The sequence below is a fragment of the Dermacentor albipictus genome, chromosome 7, assembly GCF_038994185.2.
Source record: "Dermacentor albipictus isolate Rhodes 1998 colony chromosome 7, USDA_Dalb.pri_finalv2, whole genome shotgun sequence".
NCBI classification, from domain to species: Eukaryota; Metazoa; Arthropoda; class Arachnida; order Ixodida; family Ixodidae; genus Dermacentor; species Dermacentor albipictus.
Genome location: NC_091827.1, coordinates 113,155,874 through 113,183,593, shown reverse-complemented (window position 1 = coordinate 113,183,593; position 27,720 = coordinate 113,155,874). Strand labels below are relative to the sequence as shown.

At 46.1% G+C, this 27,720-nt stretch overlaps 1 protein-coding gene across 1 annotated transcript in view; it reads right to left on the bottom strand.

Annotated features, from left to right (window-relative positions):
- Positions 1-1,137: 1,137 nt before the first annotated feature.
- The window catches only part of LOC135907291 (4-pyridoxate dehydrogenase-like), an 88,397-nt gene continuing 61,814 nt past the window's right edge, over positions 1,138-27,720 (bottom strand). The window contains exons 6-11 of the mRNA XM_065438979.2: positions 25,782-25,949; positions 25,088-25,232; positions 15,769-15,926; positions 13,837-14,014; positions 11,707-11,923; positions 1,138-1,736 (exon numbers count right to left, since the gene is read on the bottom strand). Coding sequence (XP_065295051.1) covers positions 1,601-1,736; positions 11,707-11,923; positions 13,837-14,014; positions 15,769-15,926; positions 25,088-25,232; positions 25,782-25,949 — 1,002 coding nt within the window. The 3' untranslated portion in view covers positions 1,138-1,600. The remainder of the gene's footprint in view (positions 1,737-11,706; positions 11,924-13,836; positions 14,015-15,768; positions 15,927-25,087; positions 25,233-25,781; positions 25,950-27,720) is intronic.

Genomic DNA, 27,720 nt, shown 5'->3' with positions numbered 1-27,720 from the left:
GCCATAATAGTACTAGATAACCTGTACAGGTTATCATATACCATATACCCATTTCGCAATGGGTATATGGTTCACCTGGAATACGCCAAGCACAAGCAGCATAGCGTTAGACCTTGCGTCCTTTCGCAATAAAACAAGGACTATAATACTATTTCTCTGTCACCTGCGTGGCAGACGAAGCCAACTTTCTCGTCTCCATCCCAGGCCGGCAAGCTTGAGCGCACGTAAAAAAAAAAGTCGATGGTGGCACAAAAAAATTCAAAAATAAGTTTCCGCATTTAAAAAAATTCTACTTTTCTGTAACTCCACACACAAATAGCAGATATGTAGAGCTATCTAATGATATATCACACATATGTTAAAGCCGAACACCAAAGCCGCCTTATTTTGCTTTGGACACGAAGCTTTTTGCAAAACATTGGAATATAAGTTTTTTTTTCAGTCGACCTGCTGCACCTCCAAAGCTTCAAATATTTTTCGGCTATACTGTACTATACTATACTATGTTTAATTTGTGGCTTCAGGGTTTTCCTGCGTTCCGAGAAAAAAATTCAAACCTTCCAATTTTACTGGCGTTTGCCAGTGCCAAAAGCACTGGCAGTGTTAAATTTTTCGAGTATTGGGTTATTTTGGCAGTCACCTCACTTCATTATCCTGCCCTGCACGCAATTTGAACTTCTGGGTCATACAGTGCGCCTTTAAAAAAACACACATTTTCATTGGTGCATTCTGGTTCTGCTGGGCAAGGACAATAATTCTCACCAAAATCCTAGACAGATTTTGGGAATAAAATTTAACGGGGAGAATCAGCTTCTGAACAAACATCTGTTCATTTTTCCAAGCATACCTGTGTCGGTCGAAAAAACGATGGTTGAATTGGCGTGACTTGGCCCAAATGGCACAAGACGGAAAGAGTAGCACACACTTAACGTGGATCCGATGGCCTACTAGACAGCGATTCCCTTCGATCTCGAGGCAAATAGTGTACTAGAATATTCCATACACTGTAGTTCTTATAGAGAGGCTCATGAGGAGTAAAAATCTCGAGCAAGCCCACACGACAGACCGAATCAAGCATGCTCACGCTGTAACGACGGGCTCCAGCGAGAGGGCGCCACTGAAGTTTCTCGAGGATAATACATTTATGCGCTTTTTTATTCCGCGAAGCACAACCTCGTGGTGGTCAATCAGTTTTCACCAACAGTCGTCCACTCGTATCACAGGGGCAATCACAAGTCAAGAGAAAAATGAAGGCAAGAAAAGCAAATACAAACTATGTGTTCTAGCTTGTTCAACAGCCTATTTAATTTAAGATGCGCTCTAAATTAACGTGAAACTTGATAGCCTTAAATACAAGAAGTCAAAGTAAAAGAAATGAAAGTAACAGAAATGACAACTTTGCTATCATTGTGAGTCAAATAAAAAACGTGCGAGTTCATCAAGCTTATCGTAAGTTTGTGCCTCATAGTTTCAAAAATAAACTTGTGGTTTCCCGCACTAAGTATGGCGTAGGTTTTCACTTGGCATCATTATTTTTTGTATACTTAAGAATTATGCTTAAGAATCACGGTGGTGTACTGGACGTCTTTAAGAGCTTGATTTATGGATTGTCCTCGCGAATGATGTCTGCGGCTTTTTCCGCAATCATGTACACTGCTGCGTTAAGGTTTGCTGACACTATGTCAGGCATCACAGACGCGTCCACCACTCGCAGTCGCTTCACACCTCCACGAACCCTGCGGGAAACACATGAAAAACACGTGAGGAAAAACCCAAGTGTCAGGCTGTGCTAACTGATCACTCATTAGAACAGATAATGAGCACGAGGCAAATACGAAAAAGAAAGAAAGAACAGCACTCAACCTGTCGTTTTTTTTTGTCCATCACCATTCGCTTATGCTGTTAATAGCGTTACGGAAGGATAAAAGAAGAGGAAGGAACAAAAAGATCGCGAGACGCTGGCTGCTACGTGTTGTTGCTGGTCCGCCATCTTTAACTACTCTTACTCTGCTTGTGTATATATCGTAAGTACAGCCTTTCTATGCTCCCAACATCCCCGTAACATATTGGTACTAGGTGCTACACCCGGCAACGGAGCTCCGCAGTGGACGTCGCATCACTGTCTCCACCATGAATGACGGTGAGCGCGCGGGATCAACGTCGTTGCTGCCTCCAACGTCACCGTCGCCAGCTACATCGCTGTCTCCTTCGGCTGTGGTTTTGCAACCCAAGGATCCTGGAACTTTCTGCCGTACCGATAGCGCCGACGTTGAAAGGTGGGTGGCTATGTACAAACGCGCGAGTGGAATCAATAGATGGGACCCTACAATTATGCTGGCTAACATGTTCTACCTGAGGAGTACGGCAAAGGTGTGGTACGAAAACCATGAATAGGAGCTAATCAGCTAGGACGAATGCAAAAAGAGTTGACAGAGTTGCTTGGCACACCAGCCGGCCGTAGAATTGCCGCCAGACTTCCCAATACCGCCGCAACGTTGACGTGTGAAAATCAACCTGCACAACAGTATGCGTCGCCATCTGAGGACATGGTGCAAATCGTTCGACGGGAACTGGATGCGATGGCGCCCGCAGCTTTCTGTTCGCTGTAGCCCTGACGCTACCCCTTTTTCAGTTCCCCTCGTACAAGCCATCGCTCGCAAGGAACTTGAAAACATTGGTTTACATTCTGTCTGTGCTGTCGCCTACCACAGAGTCAACGAACGCCCTTCTACTATATTCGCTCCACCTCGATGCTTCTCTCCGCACTATCACATCCCGACTGAGTGGAGAACTGCGGACGACCAGTCGATATGTTTCACGTGTTGCCGCATTGGTCACGTCGCCCGATACTCTTGCAGCTCGTGGCCCTCAACACCTCGCACGCCGACCAACCTCAGCGTTTTGATGACAATGCTCGCAATGTTTTGCCCAGCGCCGAGTCTAACAGCGCCCACAAATCTGCTAGGAACACGTGGTACAATCGCTGACCATCGCCGCGCGGGCACGAATCTCGTTCACCGCAAACACGTCGCCTATCTTTCCGTTCACCGAAGCCACGTCGTCTTTCGTCCCTTGTGGCTTTTGGCCACACCCTTTCATAAAACTAAGAAATGGAGCCCTCGGAGGTGGTGCTGCATTGCCTACTACTGCAGCAAATCTGTGCCCTCAAAGATAAATGTCATTGACGTTAAAATAGACGGTGTACCTGTCCAAGCACTTGTCGACATTGGAACCCACATATATGTGATGAGGGCTAGCCTACGTAAACGTTTAAAGAAAGTCCTGACCCTAGAAGCTGCCCGAGTGCTTCGTGTGGCCGACGGTGGCGTGCAGGTTGTTCTTGGAATATGTACTGCGCGTTTAAGTATAGCCGGTCAGCCTGCTTCCGTTCCCTTTGCTGTGATTGACGACTACCCTCACGAAGTTATCTTTCGATTAGACTTTTTATCCGATCATTCTGCTCCCATTGACTGCGCAACCAGTGTTCTTCAGGTAGAACTCTGATATCAAAGCTCTCTGCAATTAAACTTGACACCCTAACCCTATCTTGGACTCATAATTTTCTTTCTAATCGCGAACAGTTCACAGTTGCTAACTTTCCATCTGCCCTGCTTGACGTCCCCTCCGGTGTACCTCAAGGCAGTGTACTCGGACCTCATCTCTGTTTAATTTACATTAACGACTTCCCGAACAATATATCCTCTTCTGTACAATTATTTGCTGATGACTTCACTGTATACCATTCGATTAACCCTTCCGCTGACCACGCGGTACTCCAAAATGATCTTGCACACATCAGTTATTAGTGTGCTACGTGGCTCATGCCCCTAAACGCGTCTAAGTGGAAAGTAGTTTCCTTTTCTCGAAAAACTGTTAACTCTCACTTTTCTTATCATTTGGATTCTTTCACAGTTGATCACACCACAGAATATAAGTACTTAGGAGTGCTCCTTACGCACAATCTTTCATGGACTGATCACATCGCCTCCATTTCACCTAACGCCTCCGGATCATTAGAATTTCTGCGCCGCAGCCTAGGAACTGCGCCTTCACCACTAAACAAACTAGCTTACATAACTATTGTACGGCCACAAATTGAGTACGCCTCTTGCATATGCTCTCCTCATCAAAAATACCTCACCAAACTCCTGGAGAGCATCCAGAATAGAGCGAGCCGTTTCATTGAAAAAAATTATGGCAACCAGTCAAGTGTGCCCCAAATAAAAGTCGATATTTCGTTGGAACCGCTAAGTACTCGCCGTGATATGGCACTTCTATTATTTCATAGATTCATTAACACAGTTGGCCTAACCTTATCAAACCTTAAAAAAAACATGGTGGTGCCAAAAAACGTGCACTCGCCAAGAATGAAATAAAAATAAAAAGAAAGAACCGACGTTTCGGGCCCCGTACGGGTCCCTTGATAACAATGAAGATGTAAGCATGGGCGCGCGGCTATTTATGGGTGAGGTGGCGCAGTGTTCGTGTGTATATCTCGGGAAGATTACCCCGCGTCCTGTTTATCCTGTGTCTTGTTGATTGGATGTGAAATGATTCTAAAAGCAAACGGGCAGATATGTGTTTTTCTTTTGCGATGATGGCTGCCGAGTCCCAGTCAATGATGTGTCCGGTTAGTTCGTGATGCTCCGCCAGGGCGTTCGCCATCCTCGACATCCTCGACGTCACAAAGACTGAACATTCACTTCAGCTGCGCCCGAATTTATGGCAACACACACGTTTTAATTTTTTAGCTTTGCCCCGTGCGGTCCGTTTATGGAACGCTCTACCACATAACATTGCGTGCCAGTCTAAACACAGTGCATTTCGCAATCTTCTAATCAATAAATATGCCACTCCAACCATCTAACACGTCTTGCCTTCTTCTGATTTCTTTCCTGCATTTTTCTACAAGTCAATAAAAGAATTTCACTGATCCAAATTTTTACTATACTTACTACTGTGTACATGCAAAAACGTTTATAATGTTATTATGCTGCTATGTGTTTGTGTTCACCGTTTATTGTTATTGCACTACATATTGTATTTGCTCGTGCAATAATTTTCCATGTTCTGTGAATATTTCTTTCATTATACTGATGTTCCTTCTTTCCCGATTGCACACGCATATGTTACCGTATCCCCCCCCCCTCAGACACTGCATTCTCGAAGACCTGTAAGGTACATGTAGGGTAAATAATTATTTAAATAATTAATTAACTGCCTCGATTCGCCAACGCTCCGAGCACCACGCCACCACACTTGTGCTCGCTTCATGATGCGCGTCTGTCACCCGAGGCAGCTACTTACGGCACTTTGACCAGAGGTTCCTGACGGTGAATATGTGCTTCGCCCCATCGTCGACCTGCTTCTAAACAGGAACGTTACTGTTCCACATATGCTGGCCACGGTTACTAAGGACGACGTCGTTCTACCGCTTCTGGATTTCAACCAGTGCCTTCAAGTGATTCGGCCGGCATGTTCTTGGGCAGTGTTTCTAATAGTTGCGAATTTGACATTGAAAGTGTGAATGCCGAGAATGGTTTATTAGTGCCTATTGCAGCTCACAGCTCTGGTTCCTTAACGGATGACTTCGCGAAAATGATTGCACTGACCTAGTCCCTGCACAGGCCACGGACATACGTCTCCTGCTCGAATCGTAAAGTGACATCTTTGATTTCAGCGACAGACCTTTAGGCCAAGCATCTGTTGTTAACCACCGTATAAAACTGGAGACACGAATCCTATTTTTCGGCGTCTCTATCGTGTAACGTAGAGTTATCAATCAGAAGTGGATGAAATGCTCCGTAAAGGGGTCAACGAACCATCAGCCAGTGCTTCGGCTTCACCGCTCGTTCTTGTGAAAAAAAAAATGATGGAACCTGGTGTTTTTGCGTCAGTTATCGCCACTTAAACAAGATCACGCGAAAAGGTGTCTACCCACTACTTCGCACCGATGACGCCTTGAACTGTCTGCACGGAGCTAAATACTTCTCGTCCATCGATCTTCGATCCAGCCGCTAAAACATTTCAGTTTATGAAATGGACCACGAGAAGATGGCCTTCATCACGGCGGATGGCTTATATCAGTTCAAAGTCATGTCCTTTGCCTATGCAATGCTCCTGCTATATGTGAACGTATGATGGACTCTTTTCAGCGAGGCTGCAAACGGACCACCTGTCTCTGTTACCTTGATGATGTTATTGTTTTTTCTCCCACGTTCGGCAGCCACCTTACCAACTCGCTGCCATTCTCGCGGTCTTCCGAAAAGCCGGCCTCCAATTGAACTCCACGAAGTGTCAATACGGGCGCCGTCAGATTACCCTGTTGGGATACCTCGTTGACGCATCCAGTGTCCAACCAGATCCGGAAGACCGGAGGCCATCGCGATGTTAAGTTAGCCCCAGGTGCTTGGGTGCTCCTTTGGCCACCATGTCATCGGGTCGGGCCTCTCCCAGAAGGTTCTCTCTGGCTACACAGGGCCTTATGAAGTCCTACGACAAGTTAACGACGTCAATTATGAGATTTCGCCGTTACAGTTTCATCCATCCTCAAGTCGGACGCCTGTTGACATCGTGCACGCTTCGCGGCTGAAGCCATACATCGCTGGCCATTCTTCGCCTATCATACGCTGAGACGGTGCTTCTGAACCCGAGTCTCCTATTACGGAAGGATAAAGGAAGAGGAAGGAAGAAGATCGCGAGATGCGGGCTGCTGTGGTATTGTTGCTGGTCAGCCATATTTAACTACGCTGCTCTGCTTACGCATATATTGTAAATACAGTCTTTCTATACTCACAACATCTGCGTAACAATATATTAGTATAGACCATGACGGAACCGCTATGTTGGTCGGTGTTATGGCACAAGTCAGAAGGAGAGAGGGAGAGAGAAGTTTAATGATACGAAATTCAGAGGTCGGCCTGAGCTATATTCCTCTAGCCAGCTAATCGGCGTTGGGGGAAGGGGAAGAGGGAACGAAAGAGGGAAGAGGCGCATGATGGGTGGCGATGACGAGTGAAGGAGGATGTAAAACACATGGCAATCAATTTGGCATGCTCAAAGCCTACAGTCCAGGCCAGTACCTTTTAAAAATTTCAGTAACGTTTGGATGGCCTTGAAACTCAATTGGGCGTCTGGCCAAGGGCCCCAAATAACGTCCTCTGACAGCGGTGGGCTGTCGATACGCATAAGGTCATTGTTCACCTTTCAACGCTCCTCCACGTACTTAGGACAGTCACAAAGCACATGAACTGCATTCACATTCACTGAACTCACAGTCTGAAGACTCAGTGTGTCGCATGAGGTGCAAGTATCCGCGCGTAAACGCTACCCCCATCTTTAGTCTGTGCAGAAGACTGGCGCAGCAGCATTGAATTTTCGGTTGTAGCCTAAATTTCATGGTAGGCTCCAGCCTCTGGAGTCATCTGTGCCGATTATCCGGATTGTCCCAGTGCTTTTCTGTCAATTTTCGGATGACACAGGGGAGGAGGCAGTTGGCGTCGGCTCTTGAAAAAGGAATTGCAAGTAGTGACTCTGGTTATTCGAGTGCTTTCTTCGCTTCGGCATCGGCCAGTTCATTGCCGTGTATACCGCAGTGACTGGGAATCCACTGAAATGCGATGTGGTGGCCGTTTTCTTGCATCAAAGTGTGAGAGCTAGGCAGTTTAAAGAGCCAACACTCTGTAAGCGCTTTCTTTCAACACCACTCTAAGTAGTTGCCAAGCCGATTTTGCGTCACTGAAGACTGTCCATACTTGAGGAGGCTGTCGCGAGATGTACTGAACAATCTCTCTGATTTTCACTAGTTCCGTAGAAGTTGTACTTGTCTTGTTACACAGACGAAACCATCGAATGACTTGATGCGCAGGCACGACGAAAGCCGCACCGGACGCATACGATGAGACTGATCCGTCTGTATACACATTCACCGAGGAGGCCACGGGTAATGGCCAAAATATGGGTACGTCTATACCTACCGTCGTGCTCAGACATTTAACACTTGAATATATGTCGAAATCAGTTATTAGCTATCGGAATGCACAATCAACAGTCGCGCATCAAAGACACTTCTTCAGGTGTTAGACGTCCCACATTTGTCAACCACAAAGAAATTTAGTTCGGGCCGGGAGTGTAAACACGTCACCTTGGTTCGAGCTTTCTACTTTAAAAGCTACTGTGTTTATTAGTGTGAAATTTCGTGTGCTGAACAAAGTGCTCGAGAACCTAATTTTGAGGAGTTTTTTTTTTTTCGCAGCCGCCATGTATGTCTTGTATTTGTTCTCCAATTTTTAACAAGAAGTTCCGCTTTAAATGTAGCCTTTCTCGGGGACTAATAAGAGGATGGCCATATTAGCTGACGTTTCCGTATAATATGTCTCTCTCTACCAGCGGAACCATATATATGTCTCTCTCTACCAGTGGTTTCGGCAGCCACAAGCAAGCCAAAAATATCGCTCATAGTTTATTTTTATTTTTTGACAAAAGAATAAGCAGATCCTTTATTATTTTACTTTTGTTTAATTGTAAGGCTTAGCACTATAGACTAACATCTTCGCCATAATCTGGTCAGTACTTCTCTCTAAAGAGCACGGAATATTCTGGAAAATTAAATACGTAATTAAAAAAATTACCGCAGAACTCATTCCATGATGGCTGTGGATGATAATCCGATTAGCATTCGATCAATGTATGAAGACACCGTATTTCTGATGTTATATTTATTTAATATCTTCAGTCGTTATTCCTATACTTTCGTCGCTTCAGCTATATGCCACATACTTCGGTATCGCGCGATTTGCCGCAGCGCTAGCTCACCAAGGTCGCCAATGAGCATGCCAGCATGACGAAAACTGTATGATGCCAACGCAGTGACAAGAATGGAACGATAAAGAAGGAATCACGTTGAAAATAGAACAAAGGCGGTGTGATGGAGGCAACGTGACGACGATGTCATGGCAACTGTATGAGAAAAATGAGATGACGACGAGTCAAAAAACAATTGCGTGACAATGGCTGTATAACTTGTGGTGTTCGCGGATTCAAGAAAGCGGCAAACGATAAGAAGGCTGCGTAGTACTTTATTGGGCGGCTGCTAGAATGCTGTCCGGCTGCGCTCATGCAGGTGCTCACTTTTTGTTGAGCCGTTGCTGACGACACTTGGCGTGTTGCTTATCACGCCGGTAACAAAACTGCGGTGGCTCGTATCATAACTAAGCCTGTATCCGTATGATGGCAAGAGGAGAGTTCGATGACGACAAAGCTGAAGTGGCGACGATGGTTCGACCATTACGGCATGAAGACAATGGCAGGACAATGCATGTATGACAGTGACCGTTTAACGACTACCGCATGGCAACGATGACATGACAACTGCGGAACAATCACGGTTGAATGACGACAGCATAGCACCTTAGAATGGCGAAGAACGATTGACGTCGATATAATAACAAAAGTGGCATCACAATGACGGCCTGATGACAACGAGATGAGGTAAGTGATGGCGATGGTGAAACGACAGCGAGATAACAATCGTGTGAGGTCGAATGCGCGACTATGAGGTCATGGCGAGAGTCAGCTGAAGAAATTAGAATGCGACGATGGAACAATCGCGAAGGCGTCACGGCAAAGTTGCCATAACGAATGCGTGACGAGAACTGTATGACGAATATACAGCGACTACGACGGCAGGACAACGATAGGGGGACTACGGGATGAGGCCGAGTGCATTATCACAATGGCAAGAAGACGAGTGAATCATGAAGCAAGCATGAAGACGATGGTGTGACGACGGCTTATAACCAGAGTCAGATGAGGGAGCTGGAGTAACCACGTTGAAGCAGCCACGGCGGTATCGTGACGGCGGTGCCACAACAAGTATATGACGCCTGTATGACGACAATGGCGTGACGACGGCAGCATGACGAGGGTCGCGAGACGAAGCCGGAATGACAAAGGGGCAACAACCACGACGGCACTACGACCATGACGACATACCTAGTCGCCCAAGCTATTAGGCAACATGGACCACTGAGTCGGCGTTGTAGGCGTGACGATGACGACGGAAAGACCATAACGGAAGCACGACCACGAGCACAACCCTAGTGGCCCAAGATGGCTGACAACTTGAGCCCGTAAGAACATTGGATAGATAGATAGATAGATAGATAGATAGATAGATAGATAGATAGATAGATAGATAGATAGATAGATAGATAGATAGATAGATAGATAGATAGATAGATAGATAGATAGATAGATAGATAGATAGATAGATAGATAGATAGATAGATAGATAGATAGATAGATAGATAGATAGATAGATAGATAGATAGATAGATAGATAGATAGATAGATAGATAGATAGATAGATAGATAGATAGATAGATAGATAGATAGATAGATAGATAGATAGATAGATAGATAGATAGATAGATAGATTCAAAACAGCCACAATATGCAAATACTGCTAATCGCACTACAATACGTTTTGTGTTTTCGCCTTTACAGCTAGGATTAAAAAGGGTGCAAGCAAGATTTGCACCATTTCTTGCTTTGTTTCAATCATTCACAACGGCTTTCTTCAGGTTTGTTTTTCTTTACGTCGAAACAACCACAGCAAAGTATTGTGGCGCAAAAAAAAACGACCAAGTAAAAGCGCACTTCCAATGCAGGTGCAGTACGTCTTGCTGTCGACGTGCGTTTATTTGGGCTTAATTTGTTATTGGATTGGATTGGAAAAACTTTAATACTTAATTAATGTGTTACTTAATTTAATTTGTTATGTCATAATGCCTATAACGGTATGTATAGCAACTAGCTCAAGCAAAAGCTCCTGCGTCACTAATCTCCCTGTTAACCATGCCTGCACAAGGCAGCTGAAACGCATCCCACACAATACGCCCGGTTTTATGTCACTTGCATTCAGCATAATATCCTGTGCTGCCTTTACACCACTGCCCACTTCACATGCGTTTTGGCATGTGGGGAAAAGACAACGTAGAGAAATAGAAAGATAAACTTGAGCGAATAACTAACGAGCTTACCAAACAAACGAAGTACGCGACGGAACGCCATTACTGAAGAAATTTGCACTGACAACAAACAGTGAATGAGTGGCATAAATGTTAGCTGCTTATTAGCGAAGAGCGAAAAACATTGACCAAGATAACTTAGAAAGTATGTAAAGAGGAGCCACGTCTTTTTGCATGCCAGGGAACTCGGCTCTTGATGCTAATCTTAAATGGATTAAAGCGCTCGTTTACATTGGCAGTTGCACTACCTTTCTCCTGAGGCGGTGTATAATATTGTGGAGCTACAAAAAATACATTTATCAATTTACAGTACCATCACTCATAAGCAATGAATAATCAGTGATAGCAAAAAAGCGACCATGCTCAATAAACCTCGACGACTTTTTCATAGAACACTGAGCCTATAACGAAATAGCCATGTCGTGTAAGCACACGACATGGCACACGACAGTGACCCTTAGGTATTCTTGTCCCACACGTGTAAGCTAAGCAGAGCAGCACTTTGATTATAGTTCTTAGAATCACAGCTGAACCAGGATGATCACAAGTATTAAAAGGTAATATTATGCTGCGGAACCAGTGTAAGATCACTTCTTACGCGCACATTCTCAGGGTGTGCTGCAGTTCCCAGAGACGCGCCTGACCCGCGAATCGCTGCACATTGTCGCGTACTAACCTGAGACGGGGATCGACGACGGCATTGGGACCCGAGCCCATCGGATTCGTGCAGCACTGGTGCCACCCGGTATGCGACAGGTGCCTCGCCATGCATTTCAGGTAATCCCTGCTCCACGTGGTGTAACTTTTGCACGGCGGAAATGGGATGCCCCAAAGCTTTGTGCCCAGATCGGTGAAGGGCTTTGTGCTCAGGATTCGAATGCACTGGAGCATTGCTGAAATTGGTAAGCCAGATGAGCTCTTCGACAGCACTCTGCGCCAAAAAAATTTTACAGCCACCATATCTTAAGTAAGCAGCTACATGATACAGTTCCGCAAACACTACCAGTCCACGTTCTTTTGAGCTGCTCATTTCTCCTCTCCCCACCAGGTGGTATATTAGCTATAATGCATTCTTTATAACAGTAGTACACATATGTAGTGTGCGAAGATGCCCTTGAGCCGTAATACCAGTGTGAGGTTCGATGCACGCATAAACTAGATTAAGTGACAGCGGTGAGCAGAAGAATATTACCACAAATATTCGTATATTCGTGGAATTCACCACAGACGCCCTCAGCCGAACCATATTAACGAAGATAGGCAAAAAATTAGAGTGTTCGGGAAATCAAGCAGCCAAAATGCACATGATAAAAAATAAAAACTGACAAAGAAATATATGAAATGTAAGCATTATATGTAAACCTTAATTTTACAAAACGCTTCTTAGTATATTCGTTCTATGGTTCAAACTTTAAGCTAACTTTTAATTTTATGTCTAACTAAAGAAAAACTCGTTATTCTCCGGCAAATATATAGATCTTCGCAATGAAAATATTTGCCTCTGCGCAATTTCTGTGCTATGCCCTATGTCCACAAGGCTCGGTGCCAAGAAAGGATACGTGCAGTTGTTTCTGATGCTTCTATGCATCAGCATGACTGCTTAAAAATAAACAATTACAAGATTGAACCTGATTGGGAAAGCGTTCTTAGTTTCGCAGTGCAATCAAAGAACTCCATAAATTATTTTGCTCTTTTATGGAGTATAACCGGCCCTTAAATAAAAAGATGAGGCCGAAAGGCGCACTGCAGTGACTCAAAATGCTTTTCTTGCAGTTTATAATTTTATTAGAGACAATACTACCTTGCTCATTTTTTACAATTATCCATAGCTTCTATTATTTCATTTCCTTACGTTAAATTATTTTATCAAAATTCCTGACAATATTTTCATTGCAAGTTTAAATTACAGTTCTATCGCCCCACGCTCCACTACTCAAATCTAGTTTCTCTGTACTTCTAACCTTACGGAAAACCGCCTGCTTCATGGCCAATCCCCTATAGTGGTTACGCGCCACTGTCTGGGACACAAGACAAGACAAGACAATGCCTACGGAGCGCGCTGAAATAAATGAGATCTTCATTATCAAAAACAGTTTCCAAAGCAATAAACTGGCCCCGTTAATGCGTTTTACATTATCAGCCTTGCGACAAAAGGTTCATGTAATGCTCAGTGCACATATGCTGTCGTGCTGGCAGTCTGAAGTAGAACATTCTTCTCAGCACAAAAGCGGGTACTTGGGAGCGTCGTTAACGATGAATTAAGAATTTCTAATCATTTTAAATTGTGGGTGATTTTGTTTCTACTAAACAATTGATTTACATGGTTTAATTTATAATTTTCACTTCAGAAATATTAGCAGGCGACTAACCTGCAGAAAGGACGATGTTGTCTATGTGTTGCCACACAAATTAGGTAACATATCAGAAAGATTATTTACTCATTAGAAAGTGTAGCCATCACTAACGAGCCGTAACATGCATTACATATAACTAAAGTCCGATATCCTTAGTACACTCTAGCGAAGCTAGAAGTCAACCTCCCAAAGCGCTAATCATGTGGTTAAAAATCAGTACACAGTTGTTTTTCACTTCAAGTTCCATGAAACAGAAGCGTTCGTTAAGTGACAATGGTCAAATGACTTTTTTTTCTCAATAGTTCCGTCAAACTATGCACATTGTGGAATTAAAGAAGTCAGTCATTCACGCTCTTAATGTCTTATAATAAATTACAGAAAATATCGCCAGGTGTTAGTTCCAAGAAAAAAATGCATCACAGGTATTGTAAACAAAGCCTAAGAGCCCCCACCTTCAGCAGCGATTTCGATGTCGGCTGGGTGCGAGTAGTACCGAGGGTCAAGAATCGGAGGATCGCGGTAGTGATTGCTGCGTAGCTTTATAACACCTCGGCTCTTGAGACGGTTAAGGAGAGGAGCCAGCTGAAAAGCATTACGCCCACGGTACGGCTTGTAGTATTCGTCATATATCTAGGCAGACAAGAAAAAATGCAGGTTAGCGATCACGCTTTGCGAGTGGCACAATATATGCAACTCTTAGTAAGACAGAAAAAAATGTGGACAATGCGAAAAGCGTAAGAATCAATGGCGGAGACGAGCATTTTCTGCCACCCATAATACGACATCATTTGTGCCGAACTATAAGTGTGCTTTTGCCAGCACACTTGTAGTTCAGCACGTTGTAGACTGATTGCCACGTGCATCTAAATTGATTGGCTAGGAACACGTGCAAGCGACTTTCGTGAACCAGACACATCACGTTGCCGAGGCAGTCTTTCTCAGCCTCTTCGATGATTAAAGAATAATGGCCATTAGTTTTCACGTCGTTGCTGTCTTCTCGATATGCACCGACGAGATATTTTAGGCCTCGTCGCAAAATTTTGTTTCTGAGCATGACTGCATTTTCACTAACCTAGATACGGTATAATGGAGGCCATAGTAAGCATCGCCATTTGTTATGCGGTTCATTAATAGCTATTTGGAACGTGTGACATTCGCCCAGGTTGGCTCCTTATAAACGCTAAGCTTACGGCTTTCCCAGCCATAACATTTCCCGCAATGATATGTGTTTCGTGATTTTACTTGCGTGCGCTACCAGATTCCTGTTTACTACCCATTCTCATGGCGTCTTTCCAAATCAATTCTTACCTTATTTGAATACCATCTTGCTTATTCAAACAAGGTCGTGAGTTTACGTTTCTATCACACAGACTTTGAGAAATATGAGTTTGTCGTTGAACAATGGATGTATCATGCTGTACGGCTTCCTACTTCTATCTTCATATTATTTCATTAAAGCTTACTGTTCAGAACACTACGTACCAGGTAAGAGTTCTTTGAAGTACTCTTTACGGGTGCATTTGTCAGTAAACAATGCATAAAATTTCAAGGCGTCTGTAAAAAAACTAATGCCGATTTCCAGTCTTTCTGCCCCAGCGTCTGCACCGGATTCTTATTATCTGCTACGGCTGTATCCATAAACAAGTGTCGCATGAAAGAAATCGCTTAGAGGTGAATGAATACGGATTAACGAGCCCACATAGTACGAATGGTTCACCACATATGGACAAAAAGTTCCACAGTCTATTTGTGCAGTTTTTGACATATTATGCCCTTTGATTACTACAATTGCGCAAGTATTTATAGTCACCTTCATTTCTTGTTGCGCTTAGTATAATTACGTTGACATTTTCTCCTATGTAAGCACGAAGAAGAAAAAAGCAACGAATTAGCACAATGGCTAGAGCATCCAGTTCAACATTAACCATTGCCGAAAAACCGAAGTTTTCCTTTCAAGTGGCAGCAGTTAGCAGAGCCTTCTTTTTTTTTTCAGTTCGTCATACGGCGAACATGAAGCGGCGAACATAAGGTTGCCTTAAAATGACACGACATAACAATATCGCGCTGACAGACGCTGACAATACAAAGACTAGCGAACGCAGTATTAAGCTACTAACCACTTTCTCTATGCGAAAACAAATGGTAATCGGGCAGTACACATGTAATATAGCTGATAGTCATGAAGCACCCGCTAAGAATATCATCTTCCCTCCAGTGCCCACTGATTGTGAACAAGATTCACGGTTATCAATGCTAATCGTAGCACACGCTGCGTCCTCACTTTTCACAAACTTTGCTCGAGAGATTTAGCTCACACTTTCAATCGCTTTGCCCTTAGAGGCCGCGCGACACAAGTAATGCAGCACAAAAAGTCAGGCACTTACTTCCCGGCGGAGTCCCAAGTCCAGCAAGAAGCGCTCAGCCTCAATGTTCGCAGCGGAAACGCTGTTCAAGACGACCTCAATGTCTGGGTAGTCGTAGGGGGCAAACGATGTGTTCACGAATCCAACAGCCTCCATAGCGGCAGGGAGTGTTAGAGCACCTGCACTTTACAATATGCGTTAGACGCGCTAAAAAGAACGCCAGAAAAGCACATCGACACGCATACTTGTTTATCCTTACCCGGTGATGGCATTTCGCCTTCTAACAAACTTTAAAGATTATCACTGAGCACGAGACGTGCCTATATGTATTGGCAGTTTCTCTAATGGTATTGATGGTTCTCTCTGTTCCCTATGTTGTCGCCGAGCATTGTGTTGTAGCGCTACCGGCACCAACGCGATCGCCTTAGGAAAGAAGACGAGGCCAGGCAATGTCATGAGCGGTGCGGGAGCTTAGTCGGGTGGGAACCGAGGAACCACAGGTTAATTTGCTTTGAGCTCGGGGGGGCCGGGATAACGTCTACTCTTTCTCTCATGTGCTCTACAATTGGTGACCGCGGGCACCTGGATCAACGCGCAACTTGTGCCTTAAAGCCTTTGGGAAAGCACTTGTGCCTAGTAATAACGCACCACACAAATAGGAATAACAGCCATGTCGAACACCGGCAGCGAGCGCCAGCAAGCCACGACCAGCCTGGAGGCCGCGGCGCACTCTTAAACCGCTGCGGTTGTTTCGAGCGTCGTCCACCTGCTGTGATTTTGAGAGCGAAGCCCAACGGCGTGGTTCACCCAAGCAGAGGCCCGCTTCGAGCTCGCTGATAACGTCACAGACCCGCAAGTACCTCCTTGTGGTCGACGCGCTTCCTGCGGCCGACCTTTTTTCGTTCGCGCACATGCTCCCACCGTCTCCTTATGATGCAATCAAGTTCGCTATACTACATCGCACAGCTACGCCGGAGCGCTCACGAATACAACCGCTACTCTCACATTCTAACAGCTTGGCAATCAACACCCATGCCAGTTACTGCGCCGCATGCTTAACCTTAACGCGTTGTCGGCTGGGTGTAAAGCGCACTAACAAGAAAACTGCACAATTATAAGGCCTAAAGCTTTGCCAAGGTTGCTTGTATAGCACGTATAATTCATCAATAGCACATTTATTCAAAGGGAAGTTTCGTTGCTGTTAGTCTTTAAGGTACGAGTGTTATTCATTGCACTGATATCGTTGCAGGTTTTGAACTTTGTACGATGCACATTCAAAGTCTCACTCACACAACTTCTTTGGGACTATCAAAAGTGTGAAGCTTGTGCATGCAAAATGATGAGCACCATTGCTTTGATTGTTCTCATTTCAAGTCTCTGCATCCCCCTCGCCCCTTCAAGCACAGTCAAACTCGACAAAGAAAAGGACTGCCCCTTGAAGGAAATATTGCATCCTGGTCCCAGTCAATGTCACTCTTTGTTGTTCTATATTACTTAAGTGTATTCTGCGCGAAAAGGAACCACGAGTAGCTATGGCAATTTCAAGTTGAGCCACCAGCTCGCAAGGGTATAATCATTTTTGTGAAGGCCTAGTCGCATTTAGCTAACATTTATCGGTAAAGACGAATTCCATAGCAGCATTTTTTCGAAATTTCCCGAAACCACCATAGCCCCAACCTGAGAGAATACTTTGAAATGCGTGCCGTCACTATCACGTCCTATGACTCAGAGAAGGGCGTGAAATTAGGGCAAGCGATGTACCCGCCCTTATTTTAAACAATAATAATTAAGCTTCTTTATGCAAGATGAATTCGAATATAGTTTTGGAAGAGTTGTTTACCAAGCTAAACTGTTTAGGCTTGTTCTTTAGCGTCTCTTTATTCCATTCTACGATTCCAAAGTGACCGTCATGTGGAACAACAGAGTTCAGCTACATTGTTACAAAGTCATTCGACACCGTGCCATGAAGGCATGTGCGATAACACAGCGACGTGACTTAGTTGGCTATCTTGTGCGCATGTCTTCCGTGTTAAACCCGTCGCACGTGTGCCGTTAAGCGATACATCGTGCCTACATAAACCCTTGTTTTTGTGCAATAAAGGGATCTTGCAAAAGCTGCTGCTGCGTCCACATCGGTTATTACAGCGTGTGAGGAAATTACCGAGCAAGCCCAATCACGAGAGGCGCGCATTATTTAACCTCCCCCTGCCTCCATTTCTCTTGCCGTGCGCCTGTAGCAGCCCAACGGCCAGAAGGTGTGGCGCGGTCGATTCATCTCTGACAGAATAGAAAACTTTCCCCGACCGTGATTCTGTCGTGCGACAAAAAATTCCGGCAGAAGACATCTGACGATTCCGACGCTTTCACGCCGGGCACTCGTGGCACTCCGTCGTGTGCGCACGCCTGCGTATACCTGCGTTGACGATCCGATAGCATCCTTAGTCACTGAACCTAACCTACGACACTAGTGACACGGATGAGAGCATCGATAGAGCTCCAGCTGCTATGAACGTGCACTAGCCTATCCACCACGCGAAAAAAATTGCCTTGCGTGGCTACACAGTTGCGTCGTTTGTATGGAACGAAGCTACTATACCATTCGACGAAAGACAACCGGTAGCTTTCGCATCTAAACTGGGTCCTTCCGAAGTGAGGATACCTTAGAAATGCGTGAGGCCTACGCGAGACATTTACGAAGCCCTTTTTGATATGGCCGACGGCACAACCTGGAATGACCGGTGGGGAGGAAACGTTTGGACGTGTTCTGTGCGATCGCCCTCGATATTTGTGTGGAGACGCTGGTTCGCGAGTGCTCTTGCTCGCGTTGATCACAGACCATGGTCAGAACACATCACTTTGTAAAGGCGACCTTATAGCCACCATAGCAGACAATACATTAGGAGAATAGCTACACTATTCGAGCACAACAATCTTGCACAGACGGCTTTAGCCACAATTGGTGTTTAATATGTTGAACACCATGATGTGCTGCGATTGGGACCGGCTGTGATTGTGTAAAAGGATGAGACCATCAGCATATATATATATATATATATATATATATATATATATATATATATATATATATATATATATATATATATATATATATATATATATATATATTGTTACAAGCACGGGGAAAAGGGGTTTATTTCGGCGTGCGAGAACAGGAACGGCAGGCTACGAAGAACAGGAATGGCCGCTGCACAGTCTTCGTTCTCCTCTTCCCCTCTCTTCTTGATCCCCGCGTCCCTTTGACGCGCTTGGACGTAACATACCTCCCCTCGCAGACAAAGCCCCCTGGGCGAGTCAACTAGCTTGCCGTGGCGTGCATGATTTCAACCGTGCGACATGCGCGACTTGTGTCCTAGCAGAACGTCTACCAGTGTTCGTGAGGCGCGCGAGAGTATAGTTCACTTCGCTGACTTTGTCGATGACAACATACGGTCCGTCGTAGTTTGCCAGCAGCTTTTGACACAAACCGCGCTTCCTTGTGGGTGTCCAAAGCCAAACGAGATCACCAGGGTTATATGTAACTGGCCGATGTCGTGCGTCGTAGCGGGCTTTGGAGTTTTCTTGTGATGCCAAAGTCCGAAGACGCGCAAGTCTCCGAGCCTCTTCAGCGAGGCACAGCGTATCGGCGACCGTAGGATTGTCGTGGTGGTAAAAAGGGAGGACAGTGTCGAGCGTATACCGGGGTGGCCGAGCATATAGGAGGAAGAAGGGGCTGTAGCCGGTTGTCTCGTGCTTGGCTGTGTTGTATGCGTAAGTAATAAAGGGTAGAACTTCATCCCAATTCTTGTGATCGGACGCAACATACATGGAAAGCATATTTGTGATAGTTCGATTAGTGCGCTCAGTGAGGCCGTTCGTTTGCGGATAATATGGCGTCGAGTGCCTGAGGTGCGAGTTACACAAACGCACAAGCTCTTCCACTATATCTGCCGTGAATTGACGTCCCCGGTCGCTTATAATAACACCAGGCGGTCCATGTCGCAGAACAATAGCGTGAAGTAAGAAGAGCGATACTTCGGTGGCGGTGGCTGATGGTATAGCCGCCGTCTCGCAATAGCGCGTGAAATAGTCGGCGCAGACAATTATCCAGCGGTTCCCCTTAGATGACTTTGGAAAAGGTCCTAACAAATCAATTCCAACTTGCCGAAAGGGTGAGCTGGGAGGCGGCACAGGTTGAAGGAGACCAGATGGGGCAGTGGTTGGGCGTTTCCGACGTTGGCACTGTATGCAGCTGGTGACATACAACTCAACCGAATGTCGCATCCGGGGCCAGTAAAAGCGTTCTTGAATGCGATAAAGGGTGCGCACAGTGCCTAAGTGACCGGAGGTAGGGTCATCGTGCATAGCCTGAAGGATTGCTGGCCGGAGACACTTCGGCACCACTAGAAGGAAGCGTGCACCCGTGCTTGAGTAGTTCCTTTTGTACAGCAGCCCGTCACGTACACAGTAGCTGCTTGTTGCACTTGAATGGGCAGAAGTGAAGAGTGGCTCCAATTTGGTGTCTGTCCGTTGTTCTGCTTTGAACGCATCGATTTCTGGAAAAGCGGATGTCACAGAAGCGACGAGATGATCAAAATCGTCTGCGTCGCAGTCCGTCGTAGTAAGCGGCATACGGGAAAGGCAGTCTGCGTCAGCATGTTTTCGGCCACTCTTGTAGGCCACAGTGAAGTTATATTCCTGCAACCTCAAAGCCCAGCGCGCAAGGCGACCACAAGGGTCGCGAAGGTTCACGAGCCAGCACAGGGAATGGTGGTCTGTGACGACTTGGAATGGGCGTCCGTACAAGTACGAGCGAAATCGCTGAACCGCAAAGATTACAGCGAGGCATTCTTGCTCTGTCACCGTGTAATTCCGTTCAGGTTTGCTTAATGAGCGGCTTGCATAAGCAATCACGTGCTGACGGTCATCATAGCGTTGGACCAATACGGCACCCAGACCAACGCCACTAGCATCTGTGTGGATTTCTGTCGGCGCAGTAGGATTGAAGTGGCGAAGGATAGGTCGAGAGGTTAACAGGAACTTCAGCTGACGAAATGCAGAATCGCACTCGGGTGTCCACTCAAACCGTGCGTCTTTATGTAGCAGATTTGTCAGAGGATAAGCGACGTCAGCAAAACCAGGAATAAATCGGCGAAAGTAAGAACAAAGACCCAGAAAACTACGAAGTTGCTTCGCTGACTGCGGTGCACTGAATGCTTCGACAGCTGCCGTCTTGAGGGGATCAGGCCGGATACCGTCTTTGTCAACAAGATGACCCAGCACAAGGGTTTGACGGTCACCAAATTTACATTTCTTGAAGTTCAGAACCAGGCCGGCGTTTTTGATGCAGTCGAGGACAATATTCAGGCGCGTATTGTGCTCATTGAATGTGCGCCCGAATATAACAACGTCGTCAAGATAGCACATACAGATGTTCCATTTTAACCCACGCAGAATGGTGTCCATGAACCTTTCAAAGGTTGCTGGAGCGTTGCACAACCCAAATGGCATCACATTGAATTCGAATAATCCATCCGGGGTTATGAAGGCTGTTTTCTCTCTGTCTGTCGGGTGTATCGGGATTTGCCAATATCCTGAGCGCAGGTCCACTGAAGAAAAATAAGAGGCCGAATGAAGGCAATCAATTGCATCATCAATCCGGGGCAGCGGGTAGACATCCTTCTTAGTCACGGCGTTTAATCTTCGATAATCGACGCAAAATCTCCAGTTACCGTCTTTCTTTCTGACGAGTATGACCGGAGCTGCCCAAGGACTCGAGGACTCTTGTATTATCCCATTTTTCATCATGTCACTCACTTGTTCCCCGATTATCTTGCGCTCGTTAGGCGACACGCGATAGGGCTTTTGCCTGATCGGGCGCGCAGATCCCGTATCTATGGTATGGCGCGTTCGTGACTCGGGAATCGAGAACGCTTTGTCCGGCTGCGCAAAGTCAAACACTGACAGATGCTTAGAAAGCGTATCCACCAAGGTATGGCGCTCCCTTGTGCTGAGCGACTTGTTTATCATAGACAGAAGCTTTTTGTCTGATACTTGGCGAAGGTCAGCAGGTTCACACGGCGAGTCTGTTAGTACGGCTACGGACGAAGACGTGTATTCTGTAAAGTAGGCGAGTTTCAAGCCGTCTGGAAGCAGGACGGGTTCTGCCGAGCAGTTGGCCGTCCACAAGCCTGCACGCCCGTTGCCGATGGATACCACACAATGAGGGACAAAAACGTTCTTCTTCACACAATTTAGATGCATTGGCTCTACGGAGGCATCGAAACTGTCTCGAACTTCACCGCGACATACAACCGGCACGCACACCGAGCTGGACGCAGGCACAACAGTATCTGCACACACACAAAGTTCACCTTGACTGCAAGTCTCCTCTAAGAGCCCGGACGAAACATGACCATCGACGCAAACTTCCCCCGTACGACAATCAACGGTCGCACCACACTGCCGCAAAAAGTCGATGCCCAAAATCACTTCGTGCGTCGATCGGGGAATAACTACAAACTCCGTCGCGAAAACTCCACCAGCCAGGGACACTTCAGCAGTGCACACACAAACAGGGCGTAACGACTCGCCGCTCACTCCACAAAACGTTGCAGCCTGGTCCCACGGAAATACAACTTTGCGCCCCAACCGACCTTTAAAACCGAGACTCATTACGGATACAGTTGCCCCGGTATCCACTAAAGCCATTGTAGCAACACCATCAACTAGTATATGCACTTTGTTCTTAATCATAGCAACTGCAGGGGGCATTTCTGTCGATAGCACGTGTCGAGCGACCTCACCCCCATCGGCCGCGCTAGCTAGTTTTCCGGTTGTGAAGGTGAGGCTGAGCGGCGCACTGGCGATGGAGATTGACGTAAACGCGGTGCACGAGAAGTTGGCGGTGGCGTCAAACTCCTGTCAGATGCCGGCGAGCGGCTCCGGAAGCTTCTCTGCCAGTAGTCGTTGCCAGGAGGGACGCCAGCTGACCAAGGGGTGGTGCATGACTGTTGAGTTGTCCTCGTAGGAGGTGTGGTCCTTGTTGAAGGCCCCGATCGACGATTCCACGTTGTTGGGCGACGATTGCAAAATCTCGCTATGTGGCCCACGACACCGCATTGGAAACACGCCGGCAGATGCCGGAAATTTCGATGTTCCTGCACGTAGTCACGCATGTTGCTGTCGACTGCATAGCCAGCAGATGGGTCCCATTCATCGTGGCTAGGCATCTGCCGCCCGGAGGCGTGCGTGCGGCGAGGGCGTTGGTCGTAGTCATGATCTTGATAGCTTAGGGTCCCTCTCGTTTGTGGGGTAGACCTATACTCGACGGTCGCTGAGTGAACCGTGGGTTGCCATGCGGTCGAAACGGCTGTGTTTCGCATCTCGTGTGGTAAGTACGCACCAGCGATGCCGGGTGTGCAACGGTACATCTCTTCCCGATGGAGCAACTCTTCGCGAACAATCTGCCGTATTGTTGATGGAAGGTCAACACACGAACTCGGGTCTACACTTGCCACCGTTGTGACATTAGCCAGGCGACCAAACTTCGGTATTATCCGTCGCATTTTCAGCGTCTCAAAGGTCCTGCAGTGGCGAATGACGTCAGACACGGAATCCAAGCTTTCTTTGCCGATCAAAAAATTGTAGACGTCTTCGGCTATCCCTTTCAACAAATGTCCAACTTTGTCCTCTTCAGACATTTGAGAGTTCACTATTTTGCACAGTTTCAGCACTTCTTCGATATACGTCGTACAGGTCTCGCCGGGAATCTGAGCTCTTTGCGAAAGCGTCTGTTCGGCGCGTTTCTTTTTTGCGCTGGAGTCTCCAAAACACGCTCTGAGCTCCTCTACGAAAAGCTCCCATGAAGTGAGCGTGTCTTCGTGATTCTCATACCAGACGAGTGCTGTGTCGGTAAGAGAAAACACAACATTTGACAACTGTGCGGTCGAGTTCCAACCGTTAGATCGGCTCACCCTTCGGTAGTTTGTGAGCCACTCGTCGACATCTTCTCCGGCTTTTCCTCCGAAAGTGAGTGGCACCCGGTAGTATTGCCACGGAACGCCAGGTGCTGGCCTTGAAGCCGCGTCAGAACCTTCGGGAATCTGGCAGGCGTATTCAGTCATGTCAGGCGATGGTGGCGGAAGTCCGGCAAGTCGACGGCTTCGGCGAAGTTGTAGCAGCGTAGGCTCCGTGGTTACGAGGTGTACCCCGCACCGTCCACCAATTTGTTACAAGCACGGGGAAAAGGGGTTTATTTAGGCGTGCGAGAACAGGAACGGCAGGCTACGAAGAACAGGAATGGCCGCTGCACAGTCTTCGTTCTCCTCTTCCCCTCTCTTCTTGATCCCCGCGTCCCTTTGACGCGCTTGGACGTAACAATATATATATATATATATATATATATATATATATATATATATATATATATATATATATATATATATATATATATATATATATATAACTGGTTGCCAAAACCGTAGCAAACCAACATGACATAGTCTAAAGACTGTTCGTTAACAATAAACATATCAGAAAGTAGGAAAGCCATAAAAACCAATAAAGGGCACTACTTAAGACTTGCGTACGTGCTCAGGAGATATTGAAATTATCTAACAGCAGTATTGATGCCTGGCTACAACAAAGCACTCCTGATTGTTTCATGAGAAATGCCTCAGGTATTTCCTTTTTAGTTTGGTATTTTGTCTTGAAAGGACTTTTGTGCCCTCAAATAAAGGTTTCCAACCGACAGTATAACAATGCGACGCTAGATGTGAAATATTAGGGTTGGTAAGTGATCGTTTATGTTCTTTTAGCCTGATATTGAGGCACCTGCCGCCCTGTTCAATATTCACCTTCCTTCCCACACTTGAGTGGAATCTGACAAGCAATACCGCTGTTACAGGGTAAAAAAAGCGGATACACGCCTAACGCCGCAATATTTGTTTTCTTCTTCAGCCCGCCTGCTCAAGTTTCCTGTGAGTGATAGTACACATCCGTGGCAATTCTCTGGGGGCCGTCAGCGCTCGTCTTGTCTTCATCTAGTTTTCGTCTGCATCCCTTCGCACTACAAACCAAGAATACGTCATTGCGTACCTGTACTCTGGGTGTCTCTCAATTTACGTCTCCTTATACCTCTCATTTCGCCGTCGCTCAGTATAGCTTAGCAAAACTATTTTCCTGTTCTGGATAACATTTTCCGCACCCTTTCTTATTTATTTACTTTCTCTCTTCTATGTATGAACACTCACAATTTTTGGTATTGGCTGGTGAAAGGTCCTGCAAGCAATATACCGTGCTAACGGATCGCTATACTATTGAATCGCCATCCTGACGTTACCTGTTTTTGTGCGAGCGTACTCTCTCACTACTTCCATGTCTTGCGGCTTCAGTCCGGCGTCGACGTCTATCGTGGCAGCCATTCCACCCATGAACAAGTGGTCCTGGAGATTCTCGCCAACTGGAAGGTCCGCAACCACCGGAATCTGAAATTCAGTAGAGCATGGCTGCTGGCAGCGGAAAAACAACAGCACACAAATTCAGGACGCTTCGACTAACACGCTCTTCTGCAACACACAAAAAAATGATGCGGGAAAGGACTTCCCAACTAGACACAACCATATAAAAGGGATATATGGCTCTAAAGATAAAATTAACTTCTGGTCTTTTACGTGCCAAAACCAGGATACGATTATGAAGCACGCCGTAGTGGAGGACTACGGACAAATTTTCAACCCCTCGGGTTCTTTAACGTACACCCAATGCACAGTGCACGGGCTTTTTTGCATTTCGCCTCCTTCAGAATGCCGCTACCATAGAATGGCTCTGTAATATTTTACCACAGGCGCCGTGATGTGACAAGCAGCAAGACCGTCATTCCACCCGCGTTGAAATGTGGCAGCCGCGGCTTGGATTTTATCCTGTGACATTATGCTCAGCAGCAGACAGCCATGTGATTGAGCCACGGCTTCGTGTCAGAGCAATTGTGAAGGATGCAACAAATGTTTTGTCATGTGGAAAGAATACGAGCTTACGCCCAGCTTTTCGAGATCTCTCGCGGGTCCTACTCCAGAAAGGAGGAGGAGCTGCGTTGAGCCGATGACGCCTGCCGACAGAATCACCTCCCGCCTTGCTCGTGCTTTTCGCAGGATGCCACCCTTCACGAAGTGGACTCCGGCAGCTCTCTTGTTCTTGAAAATAACCTAAATAATAAACAAAAGAACGTAAGTATAAGTGTTGGCGATGAGCGTCCCTTGTTGAATAAAAAGAAGGAGAAATGAATAAACATGACCATTACGAAGCTTTTGATGGGGTGTTTGTATAAAGCGTATTGTTTTGGAATATGAGCAAGTAAAACTGCAAGCTGTTGCGGCTGGCTTTCCGGTTGGCATGGGTCGCTCTTGAATATTCAACCATTTATTTAGCGATTCAGCTCAATAGCCATTCATTCGCTGACCCCGAGCAACGCAATGCCAGGAAACGCTGGTAAAAACGTTGAATTCGAGTTGAGCTTAGGAGGTCGCTTTAGCTCGGACTCAACCCCGATGCTGCTTATTCGAACACTTGTAAGCCCCGAATTTCTTTTCATATCCAGCTTTTCTGGACACGTACCAACTAGCGCCCCAAGCGGGCCCGGCACGAAGCTAGCGCGTTTTCAATGGAACGAGCGGGTTTTTTGCGAATAACAAAAGCTGCAGGCCGATTATTGAAAAACGCAGGTGACAAACGTGTTCTGGAATACAGTCCACACGAGCCAAATGCAGTGATCACCCTATGGCACGTAAAACGTTTGTTCCCACAGCAGTTAAAGTTTTAGCAATGGAAGCCTATGGAAACGACGAAAATTTGTGCTCGATTTTTGAGGCAAGAACGATGACTGTAATAAAACTATCCCGTCTATCGTAAAACGCAGTGGAGCGTATGTAGTCCGGAGACTCAGCTTTCGATTGATGCCTCTCTTGACTCTCCACACAAGCCGTAAGACTGTTCCCGAACGCGATTTTTGTAACAGTGTCGTGAAAATTGCTGTGGTATCTATAAAAACATGAGCGTACCCCTCCGCGAAGCCTCGGTAGCCGTGGCCGAGTGGTAGAATACCGAGCACCTTTCGTCCCGCATGACGGCGGCCGTGGTTCGATTCCCCCTTCCCAGCGTTTTTTTTTTTAAGCAGCATAGGACCTAGTTTTGTAGTCTTTCACTAGATGGCAGAATCACAAAACCCAAGATTTGCTTTCGGTTTTGGTTTTTCAGCAGCGCATTTTTGGAAAGCCGCATAGGGCTTATAGTCTCCTACCAAATGGCATAAACACAAAACTCAAGAATTGCTTTCGGTTCTGGTTTTCTAGTGGTGCTCTTGAAATATTTTGCTTTCTGTTTTTCCTTCATAAAACGTAGCAGTATCGTGTTCATTTGTTAAGTCATCGCTTTTATGAAGGTTTTATTCATTGGACAACATAACTAGAAGCTTGCGCATGGCTTTGTGTTATGAAAAAAGAAAAAACACTTTCGTTCTTTGTAGCGTGGAACCTGCAAGAACAAGATGGCTATTCTTATTGAGTTCTTCTGGAAGGTCCGTTTTCTTCGACTTTCGGCTGTCCTTAATGGCACACACTCCGAGCGAATGACGTCCAGCTGTGCCACAATGTTACCCGGTGGCCAGTGCCATTCCTATGCAACATTCGTGTGGAACAGAGGGTCTGCTAGGCTGAGTCGCTGCCCGAACGTTAATTATTTCTAAATATTCATCCCAATAAGAAATGCACCAACTAGGAGATGTGCAGCGTCTGGATTAGTAGCTACTGTTAATGTGTTCTCTACAGCCAAGTGGTATCAATCCGTAGGTGTGGCCGTAAAAAAACATTTGAATAAATGTCCTTCGTTCGGTGCATTTGATTTAATGCGCAGCATTCTTTGTCGAGTACCCCTGCAATTTGGTTGCAATTCCCATATAAATATATAGGTCTTCATAAAAAG